Source organism: Talpa europaea (genome assembly GCF_964194135.1).
Source record: "Talpa europaea genome assembly, chromosome: 11".
Lineage (NCBI taxonomy): Eukaryota > Metazoa > Chordata > Mammalia > Eulipotyphla > Talpidae > Talpa > Talpa europaea.
The window spans coordinates 23290740-23307965 of record NC_140078.1 but is presented as its reverse complement, the minus strand read 5'-3'; the positions used below and the strand labels follow the sequence as shown (position 1 = coordinate 23307965).

The 17226-nt window shown below is 41.7% G+C and overlaps 1 protein-coding gene across 2 annotated transcripts in view; it reads left to right on the top strand.

The window, feature by feature from the left end:
- Positions 1 to 274: 274 nt before the first annotated feature.
- SLC23A2 (solute carrier family 23 member 2) overlaps positions 275 to 17226 on the top strand; it is a gene marked incomplete at both ends in the record, with an annotated part of 56111 nt that continues 39159 nt past the window's right edge. Inside the window, 2 exons of one of the 2 annotated variants that reach the window (XM_084247565.1) lie at positions 275 to 382; positions 12042 to 12140. In XM_084247565.1, the coding sequence (XP_084103691.1) occupies positions 275 to 382; positions 12042 to 12140 (207 nt within the window). The remainder of the gene's footprint in view (positions 383 to 12041; positions 12141 to 17226) is intronic. The other variant, XM_084247566.1, reaches the window with a different exon arrangement.

The following is a 17226-nucleotide window of genomic DNA, read 5'->3' as shown; positions in this document are numbered from 1 at the left end:
TCTGGATGGGGCCAAAGTTTTATATTCTTTGTTCTGATTCAATTATGAGTCATTATAGAGAAGCCTGAATGCTATAGACTGAATGTTTGTGCCCACCTCCATTTATGCTTTGTCTTTTTCTAGGTGCTAAGAGATGGCACTCGAGGGGTTCACCTCTGTCTGAGAATCCAGCGCTCCGGGCACTGGAAGAGCCATCCCTGATCCTGGGCTCCTCGCTTGAATAAGCCTTCCCTTCCAGCCACTCCGTGCACCTCCACCCACTCACTTTCTCTTAATGATGGGCATTGGTAAGAACACGACATCCAAATCCATGGAGGCTGGAAGTTCAACCGAAGGCAAATATGAAGACGAGGCGAAGCACCCCACCTTCTTTACTCTCCCGGTAATAGCATTGTTTGTTTTCTTTCCTCTTCACTCACTCTCACCTAGTTTCCTAGTTTCTTTCTTAATGAATCAACAGAGGATCAGCTTTAATACTCCTGTTTTCAGTGACGGTTAAGGCTTTTCATGTGAGACAGGCTTTGAGAACGCTGTTGGCTGACTCTGGTTTTGGCCCTGCTCCCTGCCTGTAGTTACCTGATGGGAATAACTCCAGGAGAGAAGCCTTGCTAGGTACCAGGGATGTTTTAAAGCTGGTCTAGTGCTTAGTGTCTTGGGAGGATGTTGAAGGCTTAATTTTATCTCTAGAGATGTGGTCTTATGAAATAACCTGTAACCCAGCTGCAGACTCACATTGCAAGGTCAGAGGTTGGATAAATGACTTACTGTTTGGAACCCAAAGGTTCATTCTTTGTATTATGACGGCAGCATCCAAGATAGAGGTAGTTTTACCTGGCAAGTATTAATTAGTCAGATAAGACTGATTACAAATATCCTTATATTCAAGGCTAGGATTTTTCCAGTTGTAGGGTTTGACTTAGGGTATTAAGTCTTCCAAGTGTTGGTTTAAAAAAGAAAGAAACTCTTTAGGGAGAAGTCCCCTCAAGGTCTTTTCTTCTTAATATTGGAAATGAGGTTAATTGCAAGAATGCTGTGCTAGAATTCTTTAAAACACAATCCTGGAATTTGCCTCACTGCGGCATCACTCGGTAAGAAAGAGGTGCACAGTATTTTAAGTATAGTTCTTTACCTGGCTTGCATTCACATTTTGATTTTTTTACCCTGTTCATTCACAGAGAGGTGCTCCACTGGTTTACAACTGGCATTATAGTTTTCTTCATGTAGAGTAAAATATCAAAATGGACCTTCCTCTTCTAGAGGAAGAGGTGGGTTTTTCAAGTTTAAATTAGATCATTTTTGAAAAGTGATCAGGAGTCTCCCTGATGGCGCAGGGGTTAAGTCTCAGGACTACGAACCTGCCGGCAGCCACTGCAGCATGAGTTTGATCCCCTGCCAGGGAGCTGACCCACATGGCGCAGCAGACCTCTCCTGTCTCACTCGCCACTCCCCTCAGCAGTGTATTTCAGTAGATCTGCCTGTTCTGCCTCCACTCTGTCTCTGGTGAATCCTCTTACCCCCTGCACCTCTGGTCTACACCCCAGTTATTGTATGCATAAGTAAATAAATCCTTAAAAAAAAAGTAATTAGGAAAGTTTTATACCTTGGATTTATCCCTGGGAGGAACAGGGAGCTGATACACCACCCACCTGTCTTGTCAATGTGGCCTAGAGCTTTACTTTAGCATTAAAATTGTGATATTTTACAGTTAGCAGGTAAATTAACAGGCATGCTTATCAGTTTTTGGACTCACTATTTCTGCATTCCTCTTCTTCCCTTGTAGTCACTTTCTTTTATTAAATGCACCGAGGATCCTTGAATGGTTTCTGCCTTTGTATTTTGCTCTCAACCTTCAGTGAATATCTGTGCATTACACACTAGAGCCTCCCAGCCGTCTGTTTCCTTTTATCTGCTTTGTCAGGATTTGGGTATCTTTTTCTAGTGCTACCTTCTAGATGGACTCCCCAGTGTTATTTTCTGATTTACTAATCCTTGTCACTTGTTTATGTTGAATTTTTACTCACTATACTTTACATATAAATTTTATTTCTTATATTTAACATTTCTGTTTGGCTCATTACTGCCCATTTTTTGTTGTTATACAAATATTTGGGGGGGAGATTCTTGCTCTCTCTCTATTCAGTTTGTTTTTCATTATTTCTGACACATGTTGATTTTTAAATGTTTGGTATAAATAATTAAAGACCCTTATGTACTTTTTTTCCTAATTTGTTTTTCCAGTTGTTTAACTGGAGTGAAGTTCTCTTCTGATTGTTTCTTTGGAGATTTTTGTCTTTCTCCCTACAACCTCCTCTATTTCTGTGGGTTGGCATTTTCCTTTTCCAGATCAGTTCACGGCCAAGTCTGAGGGGGAAGCCTTATTCACTGCCCCAGCGTTACAGACCGTAACGTGAGGGGACTTGTCTCCCACACCCCCGGCTTTGAGCTTGGAACTTGGTTTGCTCCCCACTTTGAGTGAGGAACCTCCTAGTACATTTCCCCACTGGAACTGTTGGCAGCCAGAACCTCAGATCCCAATGTCAGTCCAGTCTTGTATATGGAAATCCTTGGCTGGCTTCAGTCTTGCCTGCTTTGTAATTTTTTCCTCTATCATTATTTTTTAAGAGCGGGGTTGGGAAGGAGGGTTCCTCAAAGCATTGATTTCCAGATTCATTTATCGACATGGAAACTGGAAATGTGGGCATTATCTGTAGTTGAATATAATTATAGTATGACTATAAAGTTGATTTAATGCTAGAGCATATACTTTGGGTAGTTAGGGAATTTCTTACACCAGTGTCAGGCTGCAAAAGTATTGAAAAGAAGGAAGAAAAAGAAGAGTAATCGAGGTGGAGTCATGGGCTTGGGCTGCTGGGAGGGGAGATGCTGATGGAGAGGCCCACACAGGGGCTTTAGTATGGCCTGGAGCAAGAATATGGACAGGAGTGTGTTAACACAAGCTCCCCCAGAGCTCATGAAATGGATGGGGAAACAAAAGAAGCCCATCTAAGGATGTTTATAAAGAAATAGTTCATGTGATGAAATTTGGGGTTGTAGAAAGTTTTGTTAGAAAACATCTTGAAATGTAGTAATAATAGGAGCACTCTACTGCCTGTATTTAGTCACTAGAGGAATTGTTTCCCTAAGATAGGAGACCTTTTTGATTGATTTGCTTGTTGGCAGACAGGGGCAAGGTGATCAGGGGTCTCTGTCCATCACCCAACTAATATTATTTTGGTCACTGCCCCTCTGTTCTTAGGACATCTGCCTGTGTCTTCTTCCTCCTCATTGATCTTGGGAGATCTGTTTACTAATTTAATAGAATGACAGCCCTAGAGCTGAAAGTGACTTTAGAACTCTCCTTTCTGATGGTTCTGTGGGGAGGAGAGTTGGGGGCATTTGCCCAAAGTATCCAGCTGTGTCACAGATGTATCACACGACGCCCTTGGGTGCAAAGCTTACTGCTAGGCAATAAGATAACACTGATGACAGGTGGAGTACATAACCTTCTGGCTCTGGCACATATGCTTGGGGATGGTCTTCCAAAGGGGATTGGAGTGGTGGGGATTAGGCCACTGTTGCAGCTGCTCTAGTGGGAACGAGTTAAAAATGGGTCTTGGCCTCTTGTTCCTCTGGCTGCTTGTCAAGTGTGAGCATCTTGCTGAGTTGGAGATTCAGCTTTTTCTTTTTCTTGTTTTGATTACCTTATAACATGGCTTCTCAGTGCATTGAGAAAATGATATTTTGGATTGGAGGGTAGATTCTCCTAGGAGATCAGATAGCTTTAAATATAGATACTTCCGGCTGACTTTAAAACATGTCTCCGTGAAAAATATGATTCCAGGGGAGAAAGAGGAGTGGGCAGAGGCTAGGGGAGTTGAGCTGGGGAGAGGACCATTGGCCAAGCTGGGTCCTGCAGGCATTGGTAGCTGAAATGGGACTTGAGGCTAAAGGAGGCAACATTAGGACATGTTGAAATGGTGTCAAGGAACAGTGCCCAGGAAGGGGTCAGCCTGAGCCAAGTCAGGGGCAGGAGGGTAAAGAAAGATAGGGCTTCAGAATGGATGTTGAGAGCCTAGATTTTGGTCTATCAATAAAAAGCTCTTCAAGGGTTTTGACCAGGGGAATAACCCCATAGGCTGCGCTTAAGGAATATTGAAGCACTATCTGAGAGTACTATAGAGCATGAACTGGAGTGTAGGGCACAATTAGAAGAGGAGAAAAAGAGTGTTAGTCAGCTTGGGCTGCTGTAACAAAACACCGAAGACCGGGGGTCTAAGCCGCAAGCATTTCTCACATTTCTGGAGCCTGGGGAGTTGAACGAAGTTGTTGCAGTTTTGGTTCTTGGTGAGGGTTCTCTTTCTGGCTTGCCGGTGAGCTCACTTTCTCACTGCGTGTTCACAGGGCTGAGAGGGGACGCTCTCTTGTCTCTTCTTCATATAAGGGCACCAGTTCATCATAGGGGCTCTACCCTCACACGTTCATCCAAACCTTTCAAAAGTCCCCACTTCCTACTACCATTGTGTGGGAAGTTTAATGGGGTGTGTGTGGACCCCCACACTGGGAGGGAGCACTGCAGGTTCTTAACATTACATGACTCTGAAGAACACACTCAAGGAGAAGCTGAAACAAGTTATGGATTTGTAGGAACACTGGTGAGTATTTTTCCCATTCTTTAATAAAATCGGACTTAATAAAGCTACCCAACCGACAATAGCCCTGATGGCACCAGACCAAATGATCTGTTCTTGGAACCCAAGAGAAACTTAAAATATTCTCTCAGAGGCTGTTGGAAGCAGCAAAAGACACAAAAACTTAAGCAACCCTAAACACTTTGCCCAGCTCTGAACTTGGCAGTGGGGTGAGCGTGTCCTGGAACAACACTCTGTGTTTGGATGGGCCTTTGCCAATGGTTAGTTCAGGCTATGAACTTGGTTCCCCCTGGATGCCCCTTCAGGAGAGCTACCACATAGGAGAACCGCAGAGCAAACACACCGCCTTTTCCTGGCTGTACTTCCGGCCAGTGTCCTTAGGGCATGGCAGTTCTTCAAGACTTCTGGCTGTGTTTTTCTGGTTCTAATTTCTTGCCATGCAGCGTTTCATTCACCCTTATTACACACCCCAGCTGCCTTTAAAAGCACACAAATTGGCATAACAAAATTCTTGTGGGATAAGGAGGTCTTTTGCTATGTTCCTCTTGTATATTTATTCCTCCTATTTAATAATTCTGATCAGATGATGTAATTTGTGAATCTTAGGGTTTTGCATGTCTCTCCTTATTTATTTACAAACTGTTGTTATTTATTGTACTTATTCTTCCTGTATGTTTGGATTTATTCCTTTTCTCTTTAGGTGTTTTGTTTATGGAAACTGATTTCTTCCCATATGAGATTTTAAAAAATCAGCACTGGTAACATTTTTAGGAAGCATTTTACTGACTTATGATGAGCTCCTTATGCTCCATCTCAGCCGTGAAAAGAAGGCATAAGATTTTTCTTTTTAATTTTTTTTAACTATTTTAGCGCAAATAGTTCTATTTTAAGGACTGAGCAAAGATGCCTAGAACCTGTCCTTAGGATGTTAGTACCAGGTGCTGCACTGTTCCTTCTGCTTTGGTCCTAAATTGAGAGCTTGGAGCCATTAGATCTAAAAGTCCGAAGTCTCGGATGGTAATAATAGTTGCCTTGGAAGATGTTCTCTTTCTTTAAGGATAAATAGATCTTGGGATCAACAATGTGCGATTCTGAGAGGGGTCTGAGGATGAGTGCTTCCTGGAGCCTGCCCAGAGAATTGGTGTAATTCCCCATTTTCTGTAAGATAACAGTTGCAGTCTATTGCATGGTGGCCATGATTTAGGGGAGAGGATGCTCTTGACAGCTTAAGATCGAACAGCCAAGATGAGCAGACTTTTCTGTTAAAAAGTGTGTAAGTTGGCAAAAAATTTTTTGAAAAGGAATATGCCAATATGTGCTTTGATGTAAAAACATTGAAAAGATGGGAGGCAAATGAAGAGTTTTATGTTTATGATGGAATTCTTTTCCTGACCTCTTCTTTTTAGAGTTTTTAATACTCTTAATTTTTCTGCTCTGGTTTTGAGGTTTCAGATAGCTCTTTTTTTTTTTTTTTTTTTTTTTTCCCACATGGCAGCTTACTTTTAGTTTGAATAGTCTCGGTAGTTTTAAATGGGAGATATTAGTAATACAAAATGTCCATCTAATAGTTGAGATGAGCATGATTTGCTACGAATGGTCATAAAATAAGAACTGCTGCAGTTATGTTCTTTTGAGCCGGTTTGCAAAGTCGATCAGCGAGCGTCTTGACTGATTATCTCTTATGTTTGTGTGAGGCCAGACCTATAGAATCTTTGTCGAGGGAAGGGTACAAGAGGATTCCTTCTCCGTTCTGCTCTCAGTAACGTGGAGATTGCGTGGCAGTAATTACCCAGTCATTCTCCCCTCCCTACTTCCCATTTTACATGTTTTAAAGCATCCATATTTCACTGCAGCCTTCATGGTGCAAATGTGTTGTCAGAATGAAATGAAAGTAGTAAGAAAACATTTTGGTGTGTCATACCTGTGATTGACAAATTCTGAATGTTTAGTATATGTTGGATTATACTCAGTTTGATTTCTTTTTCATGGTAGTTTATTTTGAAATTTCAATTAATATCAAAGGTAGGTGGAAAATTTTTATTTTTAGGAAGGGTACTGAGTTAAAGGCTAAGAAACACTAATCTTGAGATCTTTATTCCTTATGTAGACCAGATATGATTAGCAGAGAAAATAATCGAGTGTGTGTATGTAGGAAAGGTAAGAATAGTGTTATCTTTTTATTAAGAGAATACAAAGCCATTAGTTTGGGAAGACTTTATTGCTAACTCTAAAAATGATTGTTTTAGTATACAATAGTTCACTTAGCTAGGAGACACGAAGACAAAGGTGGGTAAATTTTACCAGATCCCAAGAGGTGATAAGTTTTGTTCTGAACTCTGATGAGGACAAAAGGCTTTGCAGATACTTGTGCTCTTTGCTTCCAGGGGTCCATTGTCTGAGTCACTAATTCCTGTTTGAGTAATACACTCATTCAACTGTCAGTTTAAGCAGACATTGATTGCTGTGACATTCAGTTTGACGGTCTGCGGCTGTTACTCCTGCTTGTACATTTGACATCTCAGGATTGCTGTTTAGAAACAAATGCTTAAGCATTACTGTGTTAGTAGAAATAAAACCCTTGAGGAAGGAAGATTATATTTATTGAGCAACAGACACACTCCCTCACCCGAGGGCAGCATGGCCATGCATAATGGAGACAGTCATCTGGATAAATTTAGGCAGACAAAACCTGATTTCAGACCTGATTGAGTGATTGGATAATATTAGTTTAGAGGAAAAAAAAATTTAAGCCATAAGTTTGGTTTCAAGTAGTTTTGGGGGAGAGAAAGGACATTCTGTTCCCAAAAGATTTTAAATAATCTAATATTTTCAGTAAAAACATTATCAAGTTCCTGAGGTAAAAGATGCCACAATTTCCCTCTATGCACGAAGCTGTTAATAACACAAGAGAGAGGGCCTCCCTGGTGATGCAGGCGGTTGAGTGCCACACTGTGAAGCTGTCCACAGCCTCTGCAGTGCTGGTTCGATCCCCGCCAGTCTCAGAGCAACCCACATGGAGAGCAGACCTCTCCTGTCTTGCCCGCTGCTCCCCTCAGCAGTGTGTTTCTTCAGTCTGCCCGTTCTGTTCCCTGCTCTGTCCCGGGTAGTCCTCTCACCCTTCCACGCATCTGGCCTGTACCCTGGTTCTTGTATAAATAAAAATAAATCTTCAAAAAAAAAAAAATAACACAAGAGAACCTGTCTTCATTAAGTTTAGGAAACTTTCCAAGACATTTTTTATTTTCCCAATTGAAATAATAGAGGTTCAAAAATGTGAAGTTTTGATAGTATCAGTAATATTTTTTAGTCTTTTCTCATAAAAAAGGTTAAATGCCTTCGCCAAAGAACTGATTTTAACATTTGATTTTTAAATTAAATTTCATGTTTAGAAAAATAGACCATCAGAATGGCTAATTTAATAAACCAAGGGAAAAATACTAGTTTTTAAAAAAAAATTTCTTAGTGCATACAAGAACTGGGGTACAGGCCAGAGTTATGGGGGCCGAGAGGATTCCCTAGAGACAGAGCCGGGAACAGAACGGGCAGACTGTCTGAAATACACTGCTGAGGGGAGCAGTGGGCAAGTCAGGAGAGGTCTGCTGCGCCATGTGGGTAACTCCCTGGCCGGGGATCGAACTCGTGCTGCAGTGGCTGCAGCTAGCTTCATAGGTTGCATCTTAACCCTTTGTACCACCAGGGAGGCTCAAAAATACTAGTTTTTTTAATAAAAGTAACTTATGTTCTGCTCTTTGGGTGATCACCATAAACACAGCGGAGACACACAGGTCAGAGAGTACTCTCTGTGGTCCTCCCACTCCTGTGACCTTGGCCTCTATGGTGCCAGATTCCTCCTACCTTTCAAGAAAAAAACCCCCAAAACCTCCCACCTTCTAGTCTTGTTCCCACTCCCAGCTGGAACTCTGGTGGGGTGCTGGAGCAAGGGTTTGGAGAGAAGTTGTATGATCTCCTCCCTCTGGGAATGAAGGTGGCACTCACTGACACTGGAATTACAGGTTTTCAGGCCTAGTCTCCCAGCCAGCCCGTGGTGGCCTAGAGGCTGGGACTCAGCGCTGTCACTGCAGCCTGGGATCCATTCCTGGCTAGGAGACTAGGCCTTGGAAACCTACAGTTCCGGTATCAGTCTGTTGTGCTCTCCCCCCTCACCCAGTTTTTTCCCCCTTCCCCTTCTCCCTCCCTTTCCCCTCATAAATCCCTCAGCTCTGTACCATATCATCTTAATCCACTCATCTGTCCTGGGGGGCGGGGTGGGGCTCACTTGGGCTGATTCCATTATCTTGGCTCTTGTAAATAAATGCTGCAATGAACAGAGGAGTGCATGTATCTCTTCTAATTGTTTTTGCATTCTTCGGATAGATACCTAGTAGTGCAATTGCCTGTCTGTGATAGGTCTATTTTTAATATACATATTTTTAATTTATTTATTTATACAAGAACTGGGGTACAGTCAGAGGTACGGGAGGGTGAGAGAATTCATCAGAGACAGAGCAGGGAGCCGAACAGGCAGATGGACTGAAGACACTGCTGAGGGGAGCAGCGGGCGAGACAGGAGAGGTCTGCCATGCCATGTGGGTTTCTCCCTGGCCAGCCGAGAATCGAACCGGCACTGCAGTGGCTGTGGACAGCTTCACGGCGCTGCGCTCAACCTGCTGTGCCAATGGGGAGGCCCTCTATTTTTAATATTTTGAGGACTCTCCATAACAGTCCATAGAGTCTGGACCAGTCCCACCAACAGTGTACCAGGGTCCTGTTTCTCTATACCCTCCCCAGATTTGTTCTTTGAGATCGTCTTTTAAAAATTATTGAAGTAAAAAAAAAAAAAAATTATTGAAGTGAAATTCACACAAGAGGACTAACCATTTGAAAGTAACGATTCAGGACGCTTGGCACATTCACACTGTTTTACAACTTTCACCTACCTCTACCTGGTTCCAAAACATTTTCATCCCTTGAAAAGAAGCCCCGCCCCTAAAAAGCAGTCACTGCAGCAGCCAGAGACAAAGCAAGGCAAGGCTCAGTGTCAGCTAGGACATGCCTTTGAATTGGATCTGTTTTTTTTTTTTTTTTTTTTTTATTTATACAATAGCTGGGGTAAAGGCCAGAATTGTGGGAGGGTGAGAGGATTCACCAGAGACAGAGGGGGGAGCAGAACAGGCAGACTGACGAAATACACTGCTGAGGGGAGCAGCTTGCGAGACAGGAGAGGTCTGCCATGCCATGTGGGACCCTCGCTGGCCGGCTCGGATCGAAACGGCGCTGCAGAGGCTGCAGACAGCTTCACAGCGCGGCGCTCAACCCGGGGAGGCCGGGATCTGGGTTTTTCTGATTTAGTGACTGACATTGTTTTAGCAGGGATTGTTGTGAGTGTGTGTACATTTTGGCTCTTCAGGGGTCAAGTGCTGTGATAATGAGACTTGGGGCCTGGTTCTCATCATAAGTTAGACTTTTGAGTTGCAGACTTGGACTTGACTGGGAACATGTGTCCTGCTGGTACTTTTTTTTTTTTTTTTAAAGATTTATTTATGGGTCTCCCTGCTGTGAAGCTGTCCACAGCCTCTGCAGGGCCGGTTGGATCCCCGCAGGCCACGGAGCAACCCACATGGTGCAGCAGACCTCTCCTGTCATGCCCGCTGCTCCCCTCAGCAGTGTATTTCAGTCAGTTTGCCTGTTCTGTTCCTGGCTCTGTCTCTGGTGAATCCTCTCACCGTCCCACACATCTGGCCTGTACCCCCGTTCCTGTATAAATAAATAAATCTTTTTTAAAAATTTAAAAAAAAAATAAAGATTTATGCTAGCACTGGGGTGCAGGCCAGAGGCGCGGGAGGGTGAGAGAATCCACCAGAGACAGAGCGGGGAGCAGAAAAGGCGGAAGGATCGAAATATTACTACTGAGGGGATCAGTGGGCATGACAGGAGAGGTCTGCTGTGCCATGTGGGAATCTCCATGGCCGGCTGGGATCGAACCTGCACCTCGGAGGCTGCGGACAGCTTCACAGCACTGCACTCAACCCGCTGCACCACCAGGGAGGCCCTGTTTGTTTGTTTTTTTAAAAGATTCATTTATTTATGCATATAAGAACTGGGGTACAGGCCAGAGGTGTGTGGGGTGTGACAGCTTGTTTTGAAGGCAAGCAAAGGCCACAAATCCAGTTGCCTTGCATAAAAAGCTATTGCCTGACTCAGGATCTTTTTATTTATGTATTATTTTTTCATTTATATATATTTTACATCATTGTTCATTTTATTACAGTGTTTGCTTTCTTTTCTCAGGTGTAGTACCCATAGAATTTCTACTACCAGTTCACCTGTGCACCATCACCATAGTCCCTTATACTCTTCCCACCCTTGTTTTGATACCTCTCCCTCCTCTGCAGAATGTCTCTGATTTATAGTTGCCTGTTAATTTTGATTTTTTATTTATTTTTTTTCTTGATCCTTTATTTGGTTCCACTATAGTATGCCTATAAATGAAGCCATCCAATATTTTTCTTTTTCCTCTGACTTATTTCACTGAACACAATCCCTTCCAGCTCCATGCATGTTGCTGTGAATGGCATTAATTTATCTTTTTTGTTTGCTGAATAGTATTTCAAGGATCTTTTTAAAAGCAAATTATTATTTAAAGTGATAGACCAAAAAGTCTGCCCTGTAAGAATTTTGTACTGTTTTGAGGTCTCTGGTATACCTTTAAAACTAGCTTCACAGTTGGGTAATAATCTTTTTGACCTTGAATGAGATTCAAGTTTTTGCTGGCCTGATTTCATCAAGAATAAGCATAAGTGGATTGAAATCTCCCTGGACCTCCTCAATTCAAACTTGTACTGCTTGGATCTTTAGGCTTTTAATGTATTGCCTATCGTAAAATTAGAAAATTACCAAAATATATAAAGGGGAAATGAAGGTAAAATGATCCAGAGATTAAAGACAACCACTGTTAATTCTTTGGTGTCATCTTTATTATCAATTTGAAAAAGCAACACATAATTTACACACAAATAAATATCAGTTATAAAAGATTTAAATGCTAAAGAAGGGTAAGTGTGAGAAGGTGTCCATTTATTGCTTTCCTTGCCCCTTAAGCAAAAAAATACTGGTTTGTGACTCTTCTGGATCCCTTACTAAGTGTAGGGAGGTTATTAAGAATGTATAATTCTTTTTAGGAAACTGGCATACGACTGTCCCCATCAACAGCACACGTGTGGGCAGTGAGGGAGCACGACCTTGGCAGGAGTTTGATATAAGAAAACTTAAAATTTGGTTAATTTAATAGATGAAAAATGCAGTTTTGCCTCTTAGGAGAATTTCTCTTAGGAACAATATCTCCGTATAGCCCAATGTGATGAAACAGCCTCTGAGCAGAGTATTTCTCTTCAGGTGGTGATAAATGGAGGTGCCACGTCCAGCGGCGAACAGGACAATGAAGACACCGAGCTCATGGCAATCTACACGACAGAAAATGGGATCGCAGAAAAGGTACCTCTACCCCCACTTGCTGCTCCTCCCCCACTGCTGCTCTCAGCTCCTGTGCTGGACCAGAGTGCCCTCCCTGGGATCAGTCTCTGCCCTCTGGGTAGGGGTGTAGGTGTGTTCTCTTTATAATGACAATAGAAGGAATTTTTAACTGGTCTCAATGGCAGTTCAGCTGAGGTCCATCTACAAGTGTCCAGACTGGCTGTTAAGAGCCCTCAGCCAGGATGTCAGCCAAGTATCAGGTCTAGGTGTGAACATGACTCAGACCCCATGGGAAGTACTTCATTCTCTGGGCATCTTCCAGTTTCACAGGCCATTTTTCTCATTTTGAGGATAGTGAGAAAAGCTACCGTGTATTTATTGTGCTTACGGTCGAGACCAGTAGCTGGTTGCTTCAAGCAGCCCGTCACATTCAGTCCTCTCAAAAACCTCATTAGAAAGATGTTACTGTTTCCATTTTAGAGGTGAAGAAAATGAAATAGCTTCTCCGCTATCTTGAATTTATGCAAAGAAAAGGTCACTCCAGAGGATGGATGCTGCCCTTTGGGATCTTGCTTTTCAGATGGCATCTTAGAAAAGCTCCCCTGGAACAATGATGAGGAAACTGTGGATGGGATGTTCCAGAAGAGTCAAGGGAACTGGGTGCCCGGGACATGGCCTGATTATATATAGCTAGCTATTTGTTATGATACATCCACTTTATAAAAATCATGACTTCTCTGCTGTCAGATAATGTTCTTAATGGTAACTGCTGGTTAATGTGATGCTAACTACAAGATTCCCATCTTGGAATTCCCTCAAAATATTTTATTCCTGAATGGACCAGAAGGGTAATGTCTGCCATTATCCATAGGATAGCATTGGGACCCTCACCCAATAGCCCCCAGAGCATTTACCTTGGTATCATGGAGATTCTTAAATTAGGAATGTTGAGGGAATTGAACTTCATAGGTATTTGGAACAAAAATGAGTTAAATAAACAAAGTCAAAGGCTTTTATGTTCCTACTGAAATATAAGTATAGATGCCTCATAAAATTGGTTTACACAAGTGTGAAATGGTTGCAATGTACCGCAGCAGACCTGCCATCATAATTTGAACGCAGCAGCTGTTTCTGGTAATGACTGAAAGCAGCTCTGCTCTGTGTGAGGTGCTGTCATGTGGTGGCAGATGCAGCCTTTGGGCACAGCCTGTCTGTTCAGCAACTGGGCAGGTCGCTTACCTATGCAGAGTCTCTAGACCCTTATCTCTCAGTGGGGTCAGGACAGCCTTTCTAACTTCCCAGGGTGATTGTGAGGAACAAATGACAGTGTAAAATTACACAAGGCTTTGGGAGCCAGAGATCCCGAGACACCAAAGCAGTCACAAGTCAGGTTGTGACAGGGTCTCCCCTTGAATTTCCCCTTCTTGCTTAGTCTTTTGCTGCTCATGGTTTCAGCTGTGTAGTTGCAGTTACCATAAAGTTTGTTACCGATACTTCTTTTTTTAATTTTGAAATTTGTATTTTAAGCTAAAGTTGTGTGAATTCTGCAGATTTTCTTTAAGCTACCTTTTATTAAGGCACCAGCGGTGCTTCGTGGTTTTTTTTGTTGTTGTTATAAGTGTGCAGGTTGTATCTTTCCCACTAAGCACCCCTTGGCCTGTAGTCAGTGGATTTTAATATGTAATTTATTATTCCTCTTGTGAATAGTCTGTTTTGGATTGTATTTCCAAAATTTCTCCTCATCCCCTTTGTGCTTCAAGGGAGCATATAAAAATTTCCAGGTGGAGAAGAGTTTGTTATTGATTTTTTAGGTCTATTGCAGTATCATCAGAAAATGTTATCTGTAATGTATGAAGTGTTTTTTTCTTTTTTGATGGAATTTTTGTGACTGTTCTGCTTAATTGAAAAGAAGGAATTGTTAATTTGATCAGCATGTGAACTTTGTGGTTGTTTTCTAAAGTCATTATCAGCTGAAGAGATAAACCTGTTTGTTTATGGACGCATGATCTATTTTGGGGATTTGCTTTAAAATAACCCCCTACCCTGCTCCAGTAAAGTTGAAATGGGGTAGGGACTAATTTATTTTTTTATTTTTTTTTAAAGATTTATTTATTTATTTATACAAGCACTGGGTACAGTCAGAAGCACAGGAGGGTGAGAGAATTCACCAAGCCAGAGTGGGGAGCAGAACAGGCAGAAGGACTGAAGTACACTGCTGAGGGGAGCAGCGGGTGGCAGGAGAGGTCTGGGAGCCTTGTGGGACCCTCCTCCAGTGGCCGGGGAGCAGCCGGGGATCGAACCAGCCCTGCAGAGGCTGCTGGTAGCTTTACAACCCAGCGCTCAACCGCTGCGCCACTGGGGAGGCCCGTAGGGACTAATTTAAACAAGAAAAGAGTATTGATGACACTTGAAGCTGGAGTAGGCATTCAGTATTCTTTCTATCTCTGTATATGCTTGAAAAGTTACATAACACAATTTGAAAAATAATTGAATCACTTGCAGTTGCTGCTCTCCCGTTTTCTGATATTGGATGTAGCTGGAAGAAATCACACCATCTTTTCCCCCCTTTCTTTTGTTTGTTTTGTGGATTCCTTGGCACAGAGTGACTTTGTTGGTAGTGTTTATGATGTTGACCATTCTGAGTCAGCTTTTCTGGCATTTCCAATGTTTACCTTCAAGGCTCATATTACTTTAGAAAAGTTGTCTTGAATTACATCTTCAAATATTAGTTCCAGTCTATTCTTTCATTTGGGTTCTCCAGCTATGCATATTTCAGATTTCTTGCCTTCTCTAGCTATCACTTCTCTCTTCTTTTTCCTCTTAAAGTCCCCATTTCTAACCTGTGACCCTTACTGTTTTTTGTTTCTCTTGTGCTTCTAATTTCCTTTTTCCTTTTACTTTGTTCTAATTCTGTCAATTCATGGTTTGGGATTTTTTTTTCCCCCTTTGGCCTCTCCTTCAATTTCTTTTTTAAGGTCTCCCTCAATAGGGCTGATTGTTTTGAGTTTTCAAAATATTTGAATCTGTTTCATTAATTCACTGACTACTGGGCCGAGTTTTTCTAATTTGTAAACATGTCCTTTTGGCTTCTTGGACATTTCTTATTTCTTTGATTAATGCGTGCATTGTATTTTCTTTATTCTGACTTTTTAAAAGCTGTTATTTCTTGTATGTGTTAATTTGGGGAGATATCTTTGACTTTCAGATCTTTCATTGAAATTTTTTAATTAACACCTTATTTATTTTTTTTACTGTTCTAAACTTTAAAAAATATTATTTGCCTTCCTGTGTTCAAAATATATATTTTGTGTGTAAATACAGGTTTAAAAAACAAGACATTTTCTTCAAACTACATTTATCCTTTCCTGTGTCTCTTTGGTTTTTAATTTTGGAGATGTCCTTTGTTGTTCTCAGGTGAGACAGTTGAAAAGGCGAATGTAGTATTCGTGAGTGAGGAGTGTGTACTGGTGGGTCTAACCAGGGTAACCAGGTGGGGTCTCCACATATCAGTGTCCTATCTTATAGTCTCCTCCCGAGGGTATAAGCCTGGCTTCTGGCATTCTAGACGTAGACAAAGATGCCACCATTCATGCTTTTATAATTAACCTCATGTAATATTGCCAAGTCTGAAGCTTTTCTGGTTTACATCCTTTGAACAATATACTTTCATGTTTTGAAGCTTGGCTGCAGCAGTGAGTAACAGGGTAGCTCATTGGTTTTCAGCATAAAAGTTCATCCTCTCACCATCTCCACTCTTGTCTTGTGCCTCCAAGCAGAGGCCCTTTCTGGACGGTTGCTGGTCAGCTGGCTGTCTCCTTCACACCTTCCCTCTCTGTCTTCCATGGTGGCATTGTCCTTCCCCGTCCAAAATAGATCACAACTCATCCAAGTGCTTTCCATAGTCCAAAAATGTGCTAACCTCATTTCTTTTTCCTGTTCTCTTTATCCTTGTGGATTTGTGTCATATTTATACCTCCTGTGTATTTTTACACATGTAATCAATCTGCCATATGTAATGGGACTGCAAAAGCTGTTACTTTAAAAAGACAGATGAAGTTAATCCTTGGACTGGGTAAAGGACAAAAATGAGACATACACACTAGTAATGTGAAAAGAGAGAAAGGAAATGTAGCAGAGAGTATTAACTCCAATTTATGGTAATTAATTCGAAGCTACAGCAGGGTTGGCAAATGACAGCCTCCAAGCCAAATCTTGTTCAATACCTGCTTTTTAAAACATACGATTTTTTGGAACATGACCACACTCATTCATTTACATATTCTATCTAGCTTATTATAGGAGTTTGCTCGCTGCTACTCTGAAGGAGATTGTTTCTGAAAGGAAAAGGGACTACAGCTGACCAAGTAGTACCAGGCTAGATTAAATAACCAAAGAAGAGATTGGAAATTATTAACCATCTAAAGGCTCCAAGCTTGAAACTGAGTTTTGAGCTCATCAGTCTTTGAAGGACAGATCATTTTCTTCTTCTTTAGATTATTTCAGACCTTAGAATAAGTTGAAAAAGTCTTTCAAAAAATGATGTCATTAAACTATTAACACAGTCATCTTATAAAGAAACCTTGTTCTTGGAGACTTTTTGTTTTCTCAATCTTTTAGAGGGTCATGTTTTTCATGAATTTATAACTGAGTGCAGCAACAGGGTTCACAGGACCCAATAGGTTTCTCCTGGCACAGGGAGGACAGTTCAGCATGATGTGTGGAGCTACTGGCCCCCTTGATGGTAGAGTTACCTGCTCTGTGTCACACTAATACCACAAGCAGAAATTTATATTTTGTGTGTACATACGTGTGCTTAACTGTATCTTAGCATATCCAGGCTTAAAAAAAAAAACCAAACAAATGTAAAGTCTTTTAAGTTCTGTTCATGCATTTGATAGTTAAAACTAGCTATTTTGGGACTGATAGAATAATATTGCTTACAGTAGTAATTGTAGCATTACTCTAATTTCTTACTGTGACTTTGTGAGCAGTAACACTTTCTCCTGTGAGGCCATAGACAAGGTGATGTTGCTTTTCCCTTGTGTAGTAAGTCCAGTTATACATAGTTGCAGCATGTCAATGAATGATCAGCTGAGCTTGGGGAGTC